The 22,468-nt window shown below is 42.2% G+C and overlaps 1 protein-coding gene across 1 annotated transcript; it reads right to left on the reverse strand.

The window, feature by feature from the left end:
* Nucleotides 1-6,835: 6,835 nt before the first annotated feature.
* SEC62 (SEC62 homolog, preprotein translocation factor) lies at nt 6,836-22,425 on the reverse strand. Its single transcript, XM_030279972.4, has 8 exons — nt 22,274-22,425; nt 15,100-15,208; nt 14,613-14,718; nt 13,410-13,620; nt 11,638-11,730; nt 9,756-9,816; nt 9,334-9,453; nt 6,836-8,821 (listed from the first exon to the last, which is right to left on the reverse strand). Exons 1-8 carry the CDS (start codon nt 22,307-22,309, stop codon nt 8,355-8,357), a joined length of 1,203 nt encoding a protein of 400 aa, XP_030135832.1. The 5' UTR covers nt 22,310-22,425; the 3' UTR covers nt 6,836-8,354.
* Nucleotides 22,426-22,468: the final 43 nt, after the last annotated feature.

Genomic DNA, 22,468 nt, shown 5'->3' on the forward strand with positions numbered 1-22,468 from the left:
AGGATTAAAGAACCTGAAGGGGAAAAAGGTTCTGCTGTTTATTAGGTTTTGGTTTTTTAATAAAAAACCAAGATGACCAGTACTCTGTAAAACATGTCAGATTAAAGTAATCTTCAGCAGCATTCATGCTGGCCATAGTTACTTATCCACACAGTGTTCATTAGGACTGTTACACAAATTGGAGTGTAATAAGAAAATGTTTACACCTGACAGAGGTATTGCACCTTCTGAGCACCCAGTCCACCCACAAATATCTGAATACTGATGCTTTCATAGTTGTTTTCTTCTTAGTTCTAACCCAGGGCAAGGCAAGGAAAGTGATTTTCCCAGTAGGAGCAAATGAACTGTTTGGATGTCTGTGTTTGTTCCTGTTCATGTCTCTCTTTCTGACTGCAGAAACTGCTGCACAGGCCTGTATGAGGAGACGCCTGGATGTTGGGAAGGAGGAACCAGGAGGGGCAGGGACAGTTTAGACATTTTTTTCTGCTGATAAAGATTCCAGTGAGTGTGTGAACTCCAGACTGTGTCAGCTCTGTGCTCCGTGAGCTTTCTGGGAGAGTTCCTCAGTGGGGCCCACAGAGCTCAATTCTGCCCACATTATATCCCCTTTTCGTGTTGTTTCTACTTCTCAGCTTCCCTTTTCCCCTCCACCACCATGTGCAAGTTTGCATTTAACTCACTGATTACTCTTGTTTTCTGTTTCTGAGTGCTGTATCTCATCTTCCACCCCAGAGAAATGATGGTACAAGATTGGATATCCTGGAAATCAAATGCAGGGCTTGGTGCTGGCAGGTCCTTGCTAAGTCAGGAGCTGCTCACTCCATGTTGGACAAGGGCTGCCTCTTCCTTCACAGGAAAACTTGCAGGTACTTGACAAGCACCGTGTGCTAAATTATATCCTGAGCCCATCTTGCTTGGTTAAAGAGGCTGCATTTATCTCCATGAGCAGCAATATAAAGGTTTAAGGAATTAGTTTATATTTGCATGGAGGCAGCTGTGTGTAAAAACAAGACAGGAGACTCCTCGAGGAAAGGAATACAGGAAATAACAGAATCTCTTCTAAAAGCTGTTTATGTGTTAAAAGCACGAGCAGTGGTTCCGTGTTTTCTGTTTAAGATATTTGCATAGAGCTTCCTTCCTTCTTCAGGGTTGTTTCCTGCTGCTGGTTGCTCATATTTTTGGTTCTGTTGTTCAACTCAGTGGAAAGGAACTTTTCCTGTTTCCTGCTGATCCTTTCCTTAGGGAAAAGGAACCAGAAAAAAGACCACCTCTAATTTCAAACCTAACAATAATTTTCTGAAAGAAGCAGTGGCTGAAGAACTGTCCTCGCTGAGCAGGTGGTGGGCTCTGCCCTGTCCTCCTTGCTGTGCTGGAGCTCAGCACTGCAGCCCCACGGTGACTGCAGCCTCTGAAATCACCGAGGAAGGGCAGGAGGGACCAGCAGAGCCCTGCACATTGCTGCTGCCTGAATTAGGGCAGGAGGTTTCCTTCAGACAGGGGCAGGTTCAAATCATGAATACAACTCCTTGACAAGGAGGTGTGGGCTGTGCTTCCTGTGCAGTTAGAGCTCAGCCTTTACTTTCCTCCTGTTTGAGATGTGCTGTGCTTCAGAAGTTCATTGCAGCCTGTCCCTTTATTGTGTTGGGCAGACGAGTAAATTTAAACCTCACCTCTGGGCATTTCAAGCAATTGATGTTGGCATCTTGGACACCTCGAGCCCCGTGGGCAAACACAGGGAGATAAAAGCATCTTTATGCATTTTGTGTCACGTGTGGGGAAAGCTGCACACTGGGCACTCCTGCAGAGATGATGATGATGATGACGATGATGAAGAAGAACATTCCCACTCCCAGCAAGGGGCTGGGGGTGACTCACTCTGCAGGAGGATGGCTCCACATCCAGGGCAGTGTGGCATGTCCCTGTGGAATATTCTCTGAAGACATTTGTCTGTGGGATAAGTGCCAGTCCGCCAGCCTTGCCTGCACCCTCCCCTTTTCCCTGGCTGTGCCTTTAACTGGGTGTAGCCCAGCTGAGCCTGTTTAATGCCCTGTTAGGGTTCCTGCCTTGTCAGCACGGAATTAGCAACACGAGTTTTGCAATGGCCAGTGATTGTGGAGCTGCTGGTTCTGAAAGGCTGCATGGCTCAGAGAGACAGCATTTATTAAGATATTATAATTTTAATAGAATAGTTAACCAATAGAACATGTAACCAGTAAAATGTTTAACCAACTTTATTTTTAACAAACTTTACTTTTAAAGAAAAAAGCTTGACCGATGTCCCATTTGCAAGATGTTTTAATTTTCAAGAACCTTTTAAAAGTACAGACAGTATGTGGTGGATCTTCACTTTGATCACCTGAGGTGCTCATCTTAAAAGCAACAAGTTTGTTCTTAGGAAGATCTTGTTGAGGAACAAGAAATGCATTTCTATAGTAATTTTAATTTGAAAGCTTTTAAAAAAGAGAAAATCCAGAAATTGCAGTATAGAGCTGGTGTCAGCCCTGCTGGATTTTCAGGAGTGGTGTTTCCTTGGTTTGTGCCCCTGTCGTGTGCACAAGGTGTCACATTTCCTGTTGCTTGTGTCACTGCAGTGTTGGTGAGTTTTTGTCTTTGACACAAATGTTTTTTCAAGGAACTGGAAAAAAGATGGTAAAAGCAAGGCCCTAAAAACTGCATTACATGAATCAGTAATTTAAAAAGCCCAGTTCGTGGTTTACTGCTCACTGTAACACAAAACTAAAATTAAGACTGAAGCAAACTTGGAGTGCAGGGTGTGATCAAACTCTCTCTGTGTTGCTACACCAAAGCAGAGCTAAAAATCTTTTGTAACCTTTTAGTACATTACTAGTTCTTGGTAGACTTCAATTTTAAGCAAATTCTGTTGTGGTACTTTCATTTAAAAGGAACCTAAAAAGGGGGAAAATGTAATTTCAATCTTGCTTTCAGTGTGAAGAATTTGAAACCCCATCTTCCAAGTCCCTCCAAACAGCCTAATTACTGTTTGAACACTCACATGTCAGAAAGAGAAAATGAGGATTTACTGTGAAGGCCAGTGACAGTCACCTGGGGCTCTGCTCTGTGTTTTTATTGATTAGCAAAGATAAACTGCCAGCGTCTCCCCCTAAGCATCTCCATCCCTCACTAGATCCAGGCTCCAGGGGACTTCCAGGGATCACAAGCTGAGCCTTTTCTGTGTTTGCCTTCTGTTGTACATGATGAGGATTAATGGTTGTTACCACCTGCAGAAAATCTTTGATCTTTATCTAAAGCAGGATCAGTGTTTACCCAGGACTGTTCCCTCTTTACTTCAACTTGCACTGAAACCGTTTGCACAGTGCTGTTGCTAACTCTAAAGTAATTCATCTCTCAGAAGTCTTTTATCACAAATTTTTTTTTTCTGTGATCATTATTTTCTCATACATTAAAAAAAAAAAATACACATGGCAAAGCAAATGCCTCTGTGTCAGCCAGGCAGTAATGGACTCTTTGTGGACACTATCAGGAAATGTGCCTTTTGTTTTCCTGCACCTGTTGCTGAATTACAAATAAAATAATCCAATGCTTTACTAAATAAAATGAGAAGCCCTAATGAAATTGTACCAGCCATTACCAGGAAGTCTATTGAAAACATTCAGCAGCTGCTTCAGTCTCAGTTCACTTACACTGACAGGATTGTTTCCCCCTTCTCCTTGTGCTCTGAGGGAGAAGGGCACAGTGCCTTGGACCACCTCCCACCACTCTGCTCCTGCTCCCTGGGGAGGATTTGGTCAGAGTCAGTCATAAATGATGCTCAGCAATTAAATTCCTTGGCCTTGTAGGAGTTTGTTAGAAACCAGAGTCCCAGGCCTTGCATCTGAGTGTTGTGCAAACATCAGCTTATCCTGACAGTAATAAACCAGCTAAAAATCTCCTGGTTTGTTCTGATTCTATTGGGAAGGGTTGATCAGAAAGGTTGAGAATCAAATCAGTGAGTCCTCATTAGACAAAATACCTGAGGAATGCCCTGGAGTGAGCTGGGGCTCAGCCTGGCTGCAGAGTTAAATGTCACCAACTCCTTCACTAAAGGTCTCCAAGAGAATTGATCTGTCTGTGCTGTATTTAAAAGTCAACACATCTATCACAGCAGTGCTGGTGAGCAGGTGGAGACTCTTTCCCAGGACCGACTGTAATTCCTAACAAGAGCTAAAAGGTGAGTCCTATTGTCTGTGCTAAGCCTTGCATGAAAACCACTGACAAGTAGGATCTCAGCTGCTTTGGAATTTGGGAAATGTTTGATACAGGCTTTCTTGCACAAAGTGTAACAAAGAATGGTGTTCAAACATGCACGATTCACGGTTTGGCTTTAAAAATGGTTGAGAGGCAGCTGGATGAAATGTCAGCCAAGGAGTAAGGGATACAGCCCTCCCTTCCCACAGCAGCTGGGAAAGGAATGGCTGGGACAAGGTAGAAGGAGCAGAGGGAGGACATGCAGGTCCTGAGCACTGAGTGGGAGCAGGAAATTATCTCCAGAATCTGTCTCCTGCTCTGGTTTTGTGGTGGCTCAGATTTGTGGATTTACTCTGAATTTATCCTAGTACAACTCCTTGAAGAGTTTAGACTCAAATGTAAGTTAGGCAAACACAACCTTCCTAGAACTCAAGGAAATAATATGTACAGAATTTTCCTGCTGGAAGATTTGATCTAAGTCAGGATAAGGAAAATTCTGGGGATGTGAGGGAGGGGAAGTATCAGTCCCTGTCACAAACAGCTGGGCTGTATCATCTACAGTCAGGCCCATGGGCACCTGGAGCTCATTTAGGTGTCCCAGAGCCTAAAAAGTGTCTTTGTCCTCACCATGGCCTCTCCAGGGAGAGAAACAGGTATGCACATATTGACACATTTTCCACAGTTCTATTTTTTCCAGGCATTTTCCAGGTGTATTTTATTTTGTAAATTGCTTATGTTTGGAGTGGGATACAGACATTTTGGCATGGGCACTGCAAGGGGTGCCCAGCTCAGCAGCTGCCGGAGGGAGCACAGGGCAGGGCAGAGGTGAGGAAAGAGGATTGTTCTGTAAACTGAGCTGACCTGAACTGATTCTGCCAGCAGGTCCAGGAGGGATTCTGGCAGGGCTTCCAGCTGCTGCCAGTCAATCCCCTGCAGCTGGAAGAGGACGTTTCTCTGTTGCCCAGGGCTTTTTGTGCCAGCTGTGAGCTGGAACATTGCTGTGCTGTCCCTGTGACCCGTTAGGAAAGAATTACATCCTCAGAGGAGCCGCAGAGAGCCCTGGCAGGGCTCTGAGGGCTCAGTGCCACAGTGAGAACGGCTGGGCGAAGCCTGACAGGTGTTTCCATCCTACAGTTCATGTTTACCTTGTCTACATTTAGTGTTTACATGGGGCAGGTGGTTCTGCCACCCCTCCTGAGTCCTGGGAAAGTGTAAAGAGAGCAAACTGAGGAACTGTCTCCAGTTCTCTTTATCTGCCCTTCTTCCTGCAGTATGATGCTCAGAGAACTTCAGTTTCAAACAGAAAAAGGCCTAAATAACCATTATCTATGTTTGTATGTGTGTATGTATGTATGTGTGACTCTATCTCCTATTTTTTACACAAAACACCAGAAAAATCTGCTGTGTGATCCACAGTAGGGAAACATAAAATGCTTCCCCTGATCTGCTGCAATGAACATACTTTACTGTTTGAGAATTGCTTATCATCTCCCCACTACTGTAACTTTTCCACAGATAGAGAAATAAGCAAGTTCATCAAATAATAATTTTATTGTTTCTTAATTGCTAGAGAAAGAGCTGCCTGTTTAAGGATCCCAGAACCCAACAGGTGAGCTGAGGTTACTGTGTCTGTACCGGAGCTGAGCACATTTGAGTGTAACATCTCTACTAAATACTGATCTGCATTAATACTAATTTGTGTTTTACCAGTCATTATTTAGTTTAGAAGAATAGATAGGAGTAATCCTATCTTCTTGCAAAGAAAAAAACCCCAGAAAATTATACTGGGAGGAATAAGACCACCATAAAATTTTATTGCAGGAAGGACATTTTAGTAGTGTAGTTACTTGAGAATTTTTTACTAAATATATGTTAATTTGTTCTCATGAGGTCACCATAGACTCTCAAAGTTAAAAATCAAAATTATTAAGAACTTTGAAATGCCTGATACAAAAATCTAAAGGTGGCCAAGTCCTTCTGTGATTTCCTCTTTGGACTGGAAGTGTTTGTCATGATACCTTAAGTCCACTCAAAATTTTACTATTACTGGTGTGTTATTCCAAAATGCTTCAGAAGTACTTGGGGGCTATTTTTAGGAAATCAAGCTTATAGTAATGGGTCATGAAGTTGTTTCCTTACCCACTGAGCAGATCTTTTTTACCCCACCTCGGAGATCAGAGCTGTTCACAGCAGATCAAGTGAGGAGCCAAGGCCAATTCAATTTCCAGGCTGCAGGAGCCTGGAACTCTGTCCAGGTGACAGCACAAGTGTCTGATGGTTAATTCTGAGACCACACACCTCTCTCCAGGTGGGCAGTGCTGGCACGTGGCACACACCCCCTGAACAGGGAACAAATGGCAGCATTAGAGTTTTTATTTGACTATTTCCACTTGATTTGCTCAGCATGGCTCTGAAGATGTTCCTTAATGTGGAAGAGAAAATGTACTTGAAATAACTGAAAACCACTGCATTAACTTCTTAAAACCCTGTCCAGGGCTTGGCTGCCCTGTGATGCCCCAGTGCAGGCTCTGCTCTCCCCATCACATTGTGCACACCCCACTCAGGTACAACAGGACTTCATTAGCCCTTCCAATCAGTGATAACACACAAGTGGCCAGGAGTCAATCTGTTTAGTTAATGGGTCCTTTAATTTTTTTGCTATATTAATAAAAAAGTGATCCAATTTATCTGTTTCCTTATGCAGTAACTATTCAGGATTTAAGAAGCAAATACACCATATCCATGAATTGTTTATCAATGCAACCATGATGATGTATATATTTGCACAATCTGAAAAATTGGTATCTTCATCCAAAATGCCGATGCTGGAAGGATGGGAAGCAACTTAGGATAGGAAATAAAATTCTCTTACCCTCATCTTCTCTGAGTGGGCTGGGAAGACAATCAAATCTATAAAGTCCTTGAGAGGAAAGAGGCTGAGTTGTAACTTTTTCCATGCTCAGTCAGCCAAGACCTCCAGTCCATCCTGCACAGAGGCAGCGGGAAGGGAGACACAGCAGCGGCTCCTCGGAGGGATTTACAAACGAGTTACTAATGGTCATTGCACATCAGCTCTGAGCCACCCAGCTCTGCGAGCACACCAACACTCTCCTGCCTCTTCAGCTTAAAACTACTCCAGTTCCAGAGTACAAAGAGGTTTAACATTAAGGCATCCATACAGCTCTGGTGTTTGCTTTCATTTAATAAAGATCAATTTACTCAAATACATGGAATGTTGGCACAAAACTAAAGCTTCTGTGGAACAGCTACCAATCATACACAAATACTCCGTGAGGTCCTCTCGACTTGCATTTCTCTGATAGATACACCACAACATGGCTTCAATAATACAAACTGAGTGCTGGATCAAATCTCTAAATAATAAGTAGCAGTTAAAGAAAATGGTTTGCTTTATTTGTAAATTATGTACAGAATACATTTGTTTTTAAATTATGATGGAGCAGGAGAAAGAAAACAGCCATCATTTCCAAACCATGCTGCTTCCTTCACCTGCTGGAGATGACATCTCTCTCTGCACTGGATGCACAAAACCAGTTTGGATTTCCTCAGTTGCTGGCACACAGGCTGGAGAAACAGAGAACACTGCAGCCAAATTCAGCACTACCAGCTCCTCTACTGTCAGCAAAATACTTCTGCTAAAACTAGTTTTCTCAGGAAAGTTCTCACAGTCTTTTGAAAACAAAATCAAGAAAAATATCGAGAAGGCTGTGGGCTAAGAAGGGCTTTACCTAACTATCAGATGAGGATAACTAGGAATAATCTGAGATTTGGTCATTCAACTTTTACCTGGTTTACAAAAGCAAGTTTGAGAAGCTAAACTAATTGACCGGTTATGCAAGTACCAGAAAATGATGTTTTTCAGTGTGTTTGAGGACAATCTGGGCAATCTATCAATCAATAAAAAACTTGTCAAATTGATAAAACTTCTGTAAATGGATATTAATGATTAACATAGTACCGAGTAATCAAGTTAATGGCTAAAAAAAATGAAGGAACTAGATATAAAACTGTTTGGTAACACGGATATTTCAGCAAACAAAGATGCTACTGTATGGTCTATGTTTTGGTGATCAGCCAACAAAGAAAATCCAACCATTTGCACATACTTAGTCCCAAACCACAGTGAGTTATGATTTTCCATGTGAAGGCCCACTTTCGGTATCTTCCTCCTCTTCCTCCTCACAATCCCCTTCATCTGTTTGCTGTTCCAGTTCCTCTTTTGTGATCATTTCAAAGTCGTTTCCATTGCCACTACTGTGCTGGGACCTGTCATCTTCACGCCTGTCACTGTCAGTGTCTGAATGTCGCTCTCCTCCTGAACCGTCTGTTCCCGAGTTCCGTGTGGCTTCTGTTTTTCCATCCTCCTCTTCCTTCTTCTCACTATCTGATTTCTCCTCGCTGTCGTATTTTTGCTGCTTTTTGGATTCTGCTTTTTCCTCTTTCTTTAAGTCTGCTTTTGGTCCTTTGTATTCGTGTGTGTACAGGGGCCTGAAGGAGTCAATGAATCCCACATCTGCTGTAAGGTTTGGCAGGAACCAGAAGTGATGCCTTCCTCCAGTGATGAGCCAGATGATAAGGAACAGAATGCAGCGAGCTGTGTGAAAACAAGGGAAAGTTTGGATTTTGTTACAGGCACACACACTGTACAACCATGCTGTTAGAGATGTTCACTGCTGATGCCCACCCCCAGCCAGGGACAGGAGGACGTTGGGAAGAAACCCCTCATTCCACAATAGTTCTGTGGAGTAGTTTGTTCTTACCGTGTCTCCTCCACCCCACTAACCATGGATCTTATCTCTCATTTAGCTCTTAAACCCCTCTGCCACAGAAAGCTTTAAATTCCTGTTGAGGCCATTCTGGCCTCTTAATGTTTCTGTGTGCAGCTCTGGGTTTGTTCCGCACTTTTCTGTTTGAACACAAGCAGAACACCAATCTGCACTACACAGGAGACACCGACAGTGCCACGAGCCTGAGCTCTCCCTTCCCCGGCACAACCGTGACACCCGCTGGCCGCAGGGAAGCGCACACCGGAGCCTCCCGGCGCGGCACCGCCCAGCCCCGAGCTCGGGGAAGAGCCGGCTCCCAGAGCCGCCTGCCGACACTCACCCACGGCCAGGAGCAGAATGCTGGCCACAAAGCAGCCGGCGCCCACGCTGAGGTAATAAACACCGACGCGCATCTCGGCTGGCCAGAGCGGGAACAGGGTGGCGGCTATAACGGCAATCACTGAGCAGGGAGGGCAGGACAGAGGCACGAGAAGCATCATTAGTTTTTCCTGGTGCAGAGGTTCCAGGTTTACTGCTCATTTAAAGCAGTGTCTTAGATTCAGTTAACATCTATACTATTTTAGATTAAAAAAATAAAATTGGCTGAGTAATTTTATTCTACACAAATACAAGTTTTAGGGTCAGAAATGCATCACTCACAACATATTTCATATTTTTACATAACCCGCATTTGCCCACTGGACAACTCACTGGTTAGCTTAAGGGAACAGAAATAAACAACTTGTGTCTACTCTGACTTACCAAGTACAAGTCCCATGGCAAAAGTTTTGAAGTGAACAGGGTCATAGATCCACACATAGACCTACAATAGAAATGACGTGGTTTACTCAGAACAAGCTCTCTGATAATCATCTCCTGTATTCCCTCACCCAAACACTCACTGCCAGGCTGCAATGCCTGGTGCTGAGAAAAAGGCCTTCTGGCCAACACCTGGTCAGGGCAAGGGGCTGTGATTCCTAGGAAGGGTAACTGGCAGCTGATATAATCCTGAGGAAAACAATCAGACAGCAGAACTGATGGGAAAATGAAAAGATTCTGAAGTTATCACTGAATCAAGGTTTGGTTGTATCTTTCTTTATTCACTAATGTTGTTCAGCATGAAGCAAAAAAAAAAAGGCAAAAAATTAAAAAGATTCCCAAGTCCACTAAGTGGAAACATAAAGTCCTGTGAGCTTTGAAAAGAAAACACCGAGACTGCACACCTGGAACAAAGGAGGCAGCTGGAATGCTCACTGCAGGCCCCGTGCTGGGCCCAGATCAGTGGCCCTGCACCCTCTGTCCCACAGCACTGCTATCTCTACGCCTACAGCTGCAACTCTCAGAGCCAAATGTCTGTGTGAGAACTGTGAGTCCCTTTGAATCTGAGCTGCTCAGCCATAAATGAAAAACTTCTTGGTAAAGTGCAGGATTTTCTGAACTAGAAAAATCTGTGGGTTTTTTTTCTTAGCAAATTAAACAGTCTGAATCTGAGCTTTTAACTATGAAAAGAAGTTGCTGGTTACTAGAAACCAGCAACCCTCATTGCAGTCAATATTGTGTCAATACCAACCACCAGACCTGGGAGGCAGTGGTGATTCTGTGTGATGCAATAAATATTTAACATTCTGCTTCCCACAGGGTGCCAAAGTTATTCAGGTGCAGCTGCTGCCAGTCAGCTGTTGTGTGAGCCCAAGCACGATAAAGATGGTGACTGGCAATAAGGGTGTGATAGCCAGTGTTTGTAAGTGCAAAATAATGAAGGAAAGGGAAAAACCCAGCTTGAATGCAAATACCCAAGAATTGACTCTAAACCAGCTACTACTTAAAAAAAGCTTTTTGTGAATTACAGTTGTTAAAAAATGTCAGCTCATTAATAATCAGAGAAGTAACTGATGTTAAGACAAGCAGTAACTGCTGTGGCATTGCAGACACTGTGCTGCAGCCTCATTTGGAACGGGCACCTCATGTGAAGACAGGGAGGATCAGAGCTGGGTGTGATTCCACATGAGATGGGATGAAACAGAGTAAAGCCAGTGTAGAAGAACTGAGAAAGGTAAAATCAAGATACAAAGGGGAAACACATTTTCTGCACAAGTGATTTATTTACAGAATTTGCTGCCACGTATGTTTTATAACCAAAGGAACACAAGAATCCTGGGGGAGATTGCAGTACAGCCACACACAGCACAGTAAATCTTACCACCTATCCCAAATTTGAGAAGTAAAAATGTGACTGTACATTACAGAACTGGTAAGTAAGTAAATTCTTTGTCTTCCAGAACAGCAAAGCACATGGAAGTATGTAGGATAAGTTGGGCTGGAGGGACTTCAGGAGTCTTTGTGCCACCCTCCACCAGCCCCTGAACCCACCCCGAGGACAAACATTTCACCTCATGGCCACCAACACCTCAACTACTGGTAAGGAAGTTTTCTTTGGGATTTTTTTTAAAGTTACTATCCTCTATTTACCTGTCTTTAACCTCCTTGAAGTATCTGAAAATCTGGTTTCAAGATCAGCCATCATCACATTGCCATTAATTTTTCTTTCAACATGTCAAGGAGTTTGCAGAAATCCAGTAAATTATGGTCCTGTCTGACAATAGCATGGTGACACCCAAAGTTGAAAAGCACCTATAAATCTTACCTCATTTCCATCCAAGAAAACCTGGTCTTCATGTGGTTCAAGTTTAAATTTTCTCTTAGTTTCCTTTTTCTTGGGTGTTCCTGGGGTGTCATCCTGAGGACAAACATAAATATTTTATTGATATTTAATATATAAAAAATTATTCTATATTAAAAATACATATATAAATCATCATATGTAAAAATTACAAAATATAATGTTTTAATTTTTATATTTAACATTGTACATTACTTTTATTATATATTTTTATTTAGTTTATAGTATCTGTTAATATATTTAATCTGGTAACTTTTCACAAACTTAAGATCATGTTCACACTTTTTTGGTTTTTTTTAAAGTAAAGATACTTTATTTCCTCCTGTTCTTATTTATTATCAACTGGGTACCTCAAAAATCAAGGAAAATTGTAAGTAAAATCTCTATTTTAGTGTCTAAAGACTAGACTATGACTTCAGGATTACACTGTGTCATCAAATGCCCAGCAAAGCTGGGCTGATATTAACAGAAAGTCTGTGCAGGGATCAAGAACAGGGAACAACACTTCACCATCATTGACTTTGTTAGAATTATTTGCTATTTTAGTGCCATATTTACCAAAGGGACATCCTGGCAGAATCAGTTTCTGCCCATATATTCTTTGTCCTCCTCAATCTCTTTTTGGATCTTGTGCTTCCTCTTCTCTGTCTCCTGTTTGCTTCTCTTTGCTTACTTCATTGTGATAAATTAACTTTGTGGTTTTGGTCCTGTGTTTCATTCAAGTTCCTACCCACTGGTTTATATAATCCACTAAATATCTGTTCAATAAATAATGATTAGTTTAAAAATTAACATACATTTAATAAAGTACCTTCCCTGATGACAGTGGAATGGAGGAGTTTGTAACTTCCAGCAGCAGCATTTTGCAGTACCTCAGGGGTTGGGTAATCTTACACTGGGCTGGGGCTGCAGTGGGATTGTTCTGTTTATAACTCTTTTATTCACCTTTAGGTTTCTCTGGACAACCAAACCTTTGTAGACAAACTGTAACTCTCACTAGATGTGCCATTATTTCACTTAGGAATGTCTGAATGGGAATAACTTTGGACCACTATCCCGCTAACTCTCACTGATTCAGAGCACTGTGTATAGAAGAAACACCATATTCACTCATCAAGTTTCTCCTGCAGTTTCCCAGCATTTCAGAAATCCTGTTCTGCTAATAATAAATAAGTAATAAAACCAATCAGGAGTGAAAACAAACCCAAACCACATTAAAATCTGGACAGCAGGAGCAGTTTAAACTTGGAAGCTCAAGTGCAAGGAAGCAGGATGCAGGCAGTCATGGAGCACTGTTACACAGCCAGTTACAGGCCCCACATGCCAAATGTGACATTCCAAACATTCCTGTTACCAAACACTGCAAAACTGTTTGTTTCACTGGTGCAGCTGCACTGGTTTGGATGTTTGGTCACCTGCACACGTGTCAGTCTATGGTAACTGATGTACACAGCCTCCCTGCCTGCTGCCACTGGAGAGAAACAGGTTTTGAGTAACTCAGCACACATTAAAAGATGACAAGGTACACAAAGGCCAACTGAAGCCTCTCTTTTGATCTAGACCAAAATAAGACAAATTCAAAAGGTAACAAAAAAAAGCAGCATATTTTAGAGATGAAAACAGGAAAATAAAGCATGGCATATTTTAGAATAATCAATTTCTGAGCCAGTGCAACGTTAACAATCTGCTGATGTATTTGTTACAGGTTTCTCTCTTCTCTTACCCACGGTACTTACCTTCTTACACTCATCTTTTTCACCATCCTTTTTCTTTTCCTTTTCTTTCTCCTTCTTTGTTTTTTCATCTTTGCCACTTTCCTTCTTGCTCTTTTTCTCCTCTTCTTTCGCACTCTCACCCTTTCCTTTTTCCTTTTCTTTCTTTGTATCCTTGTCAGGTTTCATTTTCATCACTTTCAGTGCTCGATGAAAGAACTGTTTTTTCAGGAGTCTTAAAATGAAATAAGTCAAATGATTCATTTAAGTGCAGTAGTGAGAACAACATTTACACTCAATTATGTTATTAGACACCATTCTAGATTATCTCTCTAACATAATCATGACCAGTGTGACTGAAAGGCAAGGTCACAATCATCTGCTCTATTTAGAGCTACACACACCAGACCTACTTATCATCCCATGTCTTGCCTGTTGCTTTGCTTTTTTTTGGTTCATCTGTTCAAAACTGGGTAAAAACTACTTTTCTGTGGCAGCATTTTGCAGCTATAAGTGAACACACAAGATGTAGGATACAGCAACCCACCAGATCCATTTAATTATCTTTCCCATTAATGCAATTCCTGCAATATTTATTTTCAAGTTCACGTCAACATATTTCATAGCAGTGGACATACAGGTCATCAAGATCACTGGTAAGAGATGCACAATTTCTCTGTTGAGACTCTGGTACCTATGCCAAGTTTTCCCTTCCTGTCAGCTACAAACAGACCTTATTTGCAAGTACATATATTATCTATTTACGTATGGAGATATAAATATAGGGCAAGCAGGGCAGCAGGATGTAGTATTTGATATTCTTAAGGTCGTCATCAACTAGAAACATCCTTGAAAAGAGCACAGGTGAATTCCCAACAGGAAGAGCAGTAGAGAATCCTGCTCCTCAGACAGCAGGGACAGAGAGATTTGAGAGTTTTGACCCTATTAACTTCAAATATTGGCAAAATTCAGGAAACTCCTTTGGTTCACCTTGCTGCCCCAGTGCAGTGCAGTGAAAGCCTCTGAGAGTTCTGGGAACAAAAATAATGAAACTGCACCATTTCCACCCTCAAACACAGCAATATAAATCATTAAAATCATTATTTTTGCATACAACCACTAAAGTTTTAGGATGCATGAAGCCCAAGTTACATTGGTTCCTAAATAACTGTGACATCAGGACAACTACAGCCATTAATGACACTGAAGAAGCAGCCTGGCTCATACCTGTTGCAGTAATCAACTACAGACTCTCGGGTTGTAAAGAGAGCCTCCTCTCCTTTCTTTGCCTTTGCCCATTTAGAATCCAGGAGGCAATCCACAGCTTTTGAAGCTAGAGGAAAAAAAAAATGAATTAAAAATGCATTCAGATTAACATTATTTTTAACATTTAGTCTATATTCCTTGAACTACAATGACCAGTCTGTTCCGGTGATGTTCCACATACTTTCAACCAAGACTAGTCACTTTTCTGAAATATATTCCTCTTGACATCACACATCTTTAAACCACAGAGTGAAAAGTTTATTGCATTTACTCCAGGCTAGTGAGATTAATTTTATGGCTTCCTAATACCTAGATAAGTTTTCAAAACCAAACTGCAGGATCAGTACTTATTAGATAAAGTACTACTAATAAAAATAAAACAGCCTCTCCCACCCTCCAAGTGCAATGTTAGAAGAAACCTGAATTCTCTGGTTAAAAGCAACCCTACCAATAAAATAATCAACTCGGTGGCCCATCATGTTGGTGGATTTTGTTGGACAGTTGAAGCGCAAGTATTTAGCAACAGCCTTCTCCTCCTTGAACGGCTCACCAACTTCCTACAGTGGGAAAAGTCAAAAATTATTAATACAATTTTAAACACATAAGAAAATCACCCATTTGGGCTTAAAAAAACAGATATTGCAAAGTCTTCGTTATTGCACAGCAATATATAAATAACAAATAAAATATAAAGGATGTGAAAATTGGTCAAGTCATTTTTCCTGAGAACTTTCTGTCTACAGGAAGGAAAAAAGCAGCAAATCTCAAGTCAGAAAAACTGAAGGTAAGGAGGACAAACTCCTTTAGCAGATCTGTAGAAAGAGCAAACTAAAGGAAGGCCGAAGAGGAAAGCAGCACATGGGAAGCTGCTTAAGGTACACAGCTGGGATGGAAACAGTTGTGAAGCTGGGAACAAAGAAAAAGCAGAGTGAGGAATGAGTGTGTATGAAATGACAGCAATGTAGGCACTCAGAACACCGAGCAGCTCAGATTTCATGTGAGAAGGAGAAAACCATGTTAAAAAGAAGCTGAAAGATTTGGCTAGAAAATTTATTTGCCCACTGCACAACTACAGAATGAGACTTTAGAGTACCCTTGAAGAGATTCTTCCAATCTACAGAGTAGAACATCAGGATGAAAGCACAGCAGGATGGAACCAATGTTTTATGAGAAGTCTGCACATATTCACAAATTCTGTGCTTTTACCACCCTGCAGAGAGTAACAGAACTCTGAGATGTATAAGGCATTTTGGAGATGAGCATTTTCAGTTATGTAAAATTAAGATCTGATATTTGCAAGCAGGGAATGGAAGAACTTTCTAACGTTCCTGCTTCACAAAAATATATCTGAAAGAAACCACAGGTTGGTATATTAAACTGACTTACACTAACTTCCTCAACATTCTTTTCTGTAAATTCTTTCAGTCCATAAGGTTTAATTCTCCAACCCCCCTCTGCTATTTGTGGATTAGAAGCACAGAAACATGGGACAGCTTTCCACACTGCTGTGCCTTTTCTGTACCCGTTCCTCTCGTGTTGCCTGAAGAAATAGATTGTATCACCCACAAATCAGATTGGTCATGTACAGGAATAAAAGTTTCAGAGTCTATTTAAAGACCTACTTTTCCTAAAGGTCAATAAACATATAGAACCTCCATTACTGCTTTTAATATGTATAATCATAGTATCACAAGCAGCATGTCAAATGGAAATGCAAGATGAATTAGATGTGTTTATGCCAGAATAAAAGCGACAGTGCATGTATGCACATAAGTTATGTTCTGTGGTTTCAGGCCCTCTCACATGGCTCAGTTATACCAGTAACTGTAAATCAAACCAAGCCACCAAACTTGGTACCAGAGTAATTGAACAGCAACAAAAGGGGTTCCAATGCACTGAAGTAAAACAAGTTACTGTGTCCCATCATTGCCACAGGGGATAAGGCTCCTGCAGACTGGGGACTGCAGGCAGCAGTTGTGTGTGAGACACTGCTTTTCTAGGAATTCCTGTCAGGAAATGACATTTGGAACAATTCACAGGGCTAATGTTCTTCACAGCATGGACAGTAAAACAGACAGAGAAACTGCAGATGTTCTCATCAGTGTTAACTCCTCTGCTAAGGTGGTTTTCCTCCTCCTTCTTAAAATATTTATGATCCTGCTGGGTCATGTGATGCACTACACAGGCAGGGGCTGGCACAGGAGATTTTCTTTATTGCTCCTTTCTCTCTGTTGCTTTGTCCATGAGGGATAATTTCATAATAGCCCAAACAAAAAAAAAGCTTCCCAGTGAGAGAAAGTGCCACAGTTTAACTGAGCTCATTCTGAGAAAGTGTCCCCTGCAATTTAATCCCCATTTTTCATCCTATTTTCATCCCTTTGTTTGCAGAGCCAGGCTTCTGTTAAAATGTGAAAATAAATGACTGACAGAAAATAATATATTCTATCAATAAATGAAAACAACCAAAGCAATGGCAAGTTCATTACCCTAGGCACAACTTTTAGAAGTTGCAGTTCAACCAAATTTTGTGTTCATTTTTAAAAGTAGCCCATGTTGTCACTAGACAGCATGTAAAATTTAGAGATTTACAATCCCTGATGATTTACGAACTCTGGCCATTAAAAATAAAATCAAACCAAATTTCTTACTTATCTAGACAGAACTCCACCTACTGACAGAAAAAGCAGTGCTCAGCCTAGTGATTTGCTAGAAATGCAAAGATATTTTAAATTTTTAAGAATAATTCTCAACCAGAATTCTGCCCTATATGAATTCATAAAAGGATAATCAAACCCAGGGACCTTCCAGACTCACTGAAGGGAAAGTCCTAAACAAACCTACCATTATCTCCCAAATCAAAGTACAGCACAGCCCTTCTGGACTTCACTGCATGGATGCAGTTCCCAGTTAATTCAACCCCCCGCTGGGACTGCAGCACCAGAGAGGCCTGAACACATCAAAATAACACCTGAACTGAGCCACTGAATTCTCCCCCTCAGCTCTACCCAAGCATGACTTATTCAGGTTCTCCTACTCCTGCAACACTCAGTGGATGACAAAAGGGCAGAGCACATTTCTGGTTTGAAAACTGCACTCATTTCATTCCCTCTTTGTGTCACAGTTGCAAGAAGACAAGTATGACCCAAGACAGGCCAATTTCCTTCCACAACCTGGTAACATAAACAGGGTGTCTGGAAAATCAGAAAAGACTAAATGATGAGTGTCACTAGCAAGAAAAGTTATTCCATGTGCAGCCAAATGCATTACAAGGATTTATGCTCCTCTGTTTCAAAAGGGTCATCAAAACTGTTTTATTTCAATGAAACAATATCTAGTTGATTTCTTTGCTCTTAGATTTTCAGAACACCATCCCTCAAAGCAGACTGCTGAAGCCTAATAGTTGATACAGTTTCCAGATATGGAAAAGAAGAAATTTCAGCATATTTAACATGTGGTGCCTGGGGTTTGTTTTTTGTTTGTTTTTTTGAGAAGCTACATCAGAAATGACACTGTGTCAGCACAGGTTCTGTTCCACACACCTCATTATAAAGACTCTACAACTGCATCAGCCCACTCTTCTCAAAGTGCTCGGGCTGAACTGCAGGATTGTCTTTTTCCCTTCCCTGTTGACTGTCAGGATCTCAGAGTGGATGTTCTGTGGCAGGGTACTGGGTGCTGCTGAGTTATTTGTACTTTGCCTAAAATAAACCAACGTGCCATAGACAAAGACGAAGCACAGAAATTGCCATGACTGGAGTGGGTAGGGGACAACGAACACACCAGGGCGTTAGGACTTGCTCTTAGGACATCCTTGTTTTCCTCAGTGAGTAACAAACATAAACTTGCCCAACTCCTGCACTGATGACCGGTACAAGGACTGCCCCGGGTCCCTTAAAAGGAACTGTGGCAGAGCCATGTGGAGAAACCAGTTCTTCGGGATTTTGTGGCTATGTGCAGGCCACAAAACATTAACTTTTCTTTAAAGAAAAAGATTACCAGATGTTCTGCAGTCCATATCCTATGAAAACAGAAGTATCTGTTTTCTTCCCTCTTTTTTTTAATCATTGCTAATTTTTTGAGCAAAACATACAGAACTCTATAAACATACAGATCCAAGGAGCAATGTACAGTATTTTTAATAGTATTTTGAGGACAGAACATGCCAGCTTTAGTCCCCTCCCAACCACAGGCCAGCTGTTTTGACTTTCCCTTTCCACCTCCAAAAATGCAACTCAAGATTTCCAAAAGACTGATTCTTGTTTTAATGACAACTCAGGCTGCTACTTTTAATTCCCATTTTTCTACTTTTTTTTTTGCCCCCTTGATCTTTGTTTCTTCCTCCTCTATCAGCTGATACCACTCAGCTTTCAAAGACAATTTAACCAGTCTCCTTTGTTATCATCCCACTTATCTTTACTAGAATTTATGAAGAAAATTAAGCCAAATGGCCAAGCTACAGTAAATTATGCATTGCTGGAAAACCATTGCATCGTCCTTTCTGCAGATCCTTTTCAGAGTCATTCACATAAAACTGCAGCAGAGGAGCAGCAATGCAGCTCTGCAGCTGTGCATCTTCCTTCCAGCAGAACCTAAATCACAACAGGACCCAACCAAAGGCTACAACAGTTAATGATTAGTAGATGTCCTTCATCAGGAGAATCTCAGAACTTGAATCACAAGTCAACAAAAAGTCAACAAGGAAAGTACCTGTCATTAATGGCATTGATGCCACCTCAGCCATCAATTTGCAGTGAGACACTGACCCCCAAACTGCCCAGGAGCTGTTTTCTCTCTTTTCAGGAGCAGTATTTATGTGCATTAACATTTCTGGCGTGCAGGACATAGCAACAAGGTGCGACACCAAGTGCTGTTAATCCCAAGGCAAAGATCAGCCCAAAACCTGACCTGGGCAGACTAAAACTGTGCATGTGGAATGCAGCCAAGGTAATGAAAACTTAATGCCTATTTAACAGTCCAGCTGCAGAGCTGCCAGCACAGTGCCACGTGTTACCCGGCCCAAAGGAAACAACACCGAACAGTTTGTGGTTAAGTGAATATTTCAGGACACATATGGGAAAAAATATAGTTCCAAGACATGAAGTAGCTTTGATCAGGTTGCTGGAGTAACAGGCATTCAAAGGTATCTCCCATCTATTGAGATGTATTTTGTCTAAAATAAAAAGATTAAACTAGCCATTAGACAACATATGTTGTTTTTCTGTCAGTAAGTCCTTAATGCACAGCAAGCATTCTTGATTTCAGACATGTGAATCATGTGGGAGCCAGTGGGTAAGCAATCTGCATCCTACAGACCAGCTTCACTACTGCATGTCTGAATTAATTTCTGTTCTGATTACACTTAAATTACCATCAGGAATGACACCTGGAGAAATTTACTTCCGAAATATCTTTGTTCAAACTTCTGAAGTTAAAATTTTTGCAACTTTTGTAACTTTCGGAGGAAGAGTCTAAGCTGTGCAACACACATTGGGCAACGTGTCTTCTGATGAAAGTGCATTCCATAAAACACATCCTTCCTGTGACTGCTTCCGATGGGAAACGTGGAGCAGGCTAGACAGAACTTTGAACTATTTCTGAGCCTTTTTTCATGTCTAGCTATCTGACCTAACTACCATGATTCTACTCTTGATGAAAGGCATAAAATCCTACAAAAATTCATTCCACACCCAGGTTCTGCACCCATGGTTTTTCTAATTGAACTTCAATACATCAGCTTCATCCACAGCTAAAAGCACGAACTTTTTCCAAGAACCTCACTCCTGTCAAGAAATACAGCACATTCAGATGTCAGACTTGTGTGCAGTACAATAAATAATCCCTTTAGGGGGGCAACATCACCTTAAATTAAGTACACACTGCCAAAACACTTGAAGCACCTACGAATAAAAATCCCACACTTCATCTTAAAAGAAGACACTTGCAGCATGAGCTTGAAAAACGTGATAATCATACTGCAAATATACCAGTGAAGTTCAAAATGCTTAAGAAAAATGAAATCCAAAACCCACTGCCAAGAGAAATATGAGCTGTCTTATTCACTGACCAATTAAGAAAACCCCTTGGGCATTCACCAGCATCCTTTGTCCACTGTCTTGTATTCCCATTGTTGTTAACCTACACTAGGAACCTGTGATGATACACATTTATTTGCATAATTCTGTCACAAATTTAGGCCACGACCTTAAGTTTTAAAACCCAGACATTGATTTAATTACTAACAATCTGGGAAATACTTTTACTGCTAACAGGCTGGAAATTAAGCATGTGCTTAACTGCCTGCAAGGCCACAGCTTTGGGTGTTATACAAACATTAAATTATGTTTAAATTTGATTTGATGTGTGCTTTACTGAGCTGTTGTCATCTTTGGAAAGGGACAACCTATAAAAATGTTAAAAGGAGAATAATTCTGTGATGTTTTGCAATAATTCATTGAATGCTGTGATGGATAGGGCTCGTTCAAAAGATTTTGATTAATGACTCCTTGCATTTCTCCCCCTGCCTCGCAAATTGGAATTAAAGGGAAAAAAGGAACCTTTGCAGGTATAGGCAGATCTCCATCTTCCTGGGGGAAGGGAAAGTGGGCTGGGAAAGGGAAGGATGAGAAAGGAGAGAGGGCAGCCAAGCAGAAGGGTGACATGAAGCATGCATTGTTGAATGGCTCTGTGATCTTTCCCGGGAGTATTATCTGCTCCTACAGCAGAGCAATAAACCCCAAACAAACACTACTTAACTGAGTGTTGATAACACATAACAGTAACAAGCGTTATGGTCACTGATACTGTAAGTACGCCCAAAACATGCATTAAAAACTCTGTAAAACTCCCTGTAAAAATTACACCTCGACATACCAGGTCCCCAGGTAAGTGAAAACACCGAAGCAGCTCTGTTTGCCTCTGAGTGTCACCACACCATTATCACTACATTTTAACACGATCTCAAAGCTGATTAGGTCTATTTATAGGCATGCCTGTTTGTTTATGTTTTCCAGACACAAATTTCCTTTCCTTCTCGCATCACTTCCTGGTTGGGGCACGTTTGCTTTTAAGATGCTTTTACCATCTGTCCCACGTCTTCTGCTCACGGTCCCTGGGCCGGACACGCTGGGTGAAGGTGCAGCTCCCGGTGTTTTGGCGTTACCCGCACTAAGCTATTGTTCGACACTGAAAACTGGGGGGATCCTGAGCATAACGCGGCGATTAAAAACGGGGAACAGCTCCAAATGTCATTTTTTGGTGATGGAGAGACGAACAACTTCTGAGGGCGCAGAGCCCACGGGGATGAAGCGGGGGCGCCTCTGATGTGCCGGGGGGGCCCCGCTGGCCGCCCCTCAGCGCCCAAACGCTCCTACTTGAGCTCCACCATTCTGTTTTCACAGCGTTTACCTATCCGCTAGAAAATTCTGAGGAGACCCTGCCATCCGGGCTCCGGCCCGGCCTGAGGGGCTCCCGGTGCCCCGAGACTGGGGCGCTCAACTCCCGCACCGCGGGCCGCCCGCAACAGCGCGGGCAGGGAAGGGCGCGGGGGAATCTTCTCTAAGCACGGAGAGGGGGAGACACCGGGCGGGGAGGGAGAGATAGAGAGGAGAGGGAGCCTCGGGTACCTGGACGCGCTTCCTGTGCCGCCGCCGCTCCGCCATGTTGTCCCCGTCCGCTCCGCCGGTGACGCGCGGGGGGGGGGGGGGGGGGCGGCCTCGCGAGAGGCGGCGGGAGCGAGCGGAGGGGCGGGAAGGGGGCGCGCCCGCAGCGCCACCGCCCCTCACCGCCCCTCACTGCTCAGCGACCCGCCCCGGTCCCTC

Source organism: Taeniopygia guttata, chromosome 9 (assembly GCF_048771995.1).
Source record: "Taeniopygia guttata chromosome 9, bTaeGut7.mat, whole genome shotgun sequence".
In the NCBI taxonomy this organism is placed as follows: Eukaryota; Metazoa; Chordata; class Aves; order Passeriformes; family Estrildidae; genus Taeniopygia; species Taeniopygia guttata.

Coding starts and splice junctions, on each gene's coding strand:
- SEC62 (XM_030279972.4), bottom strand. CDS start 22,309: ATGGCGGAGCGGCGGCGGCACAGGAAGCGCGTCCAG. Junction 14,719..15,099: donor CCGAGTTGATTATTTTATTG/GTAGGGTTGCTT, acceptor TTTTTCCTCTAG/CTTCAAAAGCTGTGGATTGC. Junction 11,731..13,409: donor AAAAAGATGAGTGTAAGAAG/GTAAGTACCGTG, acceptor GTTTGTCCTCAG/GATGACACCCCAGGAACACC.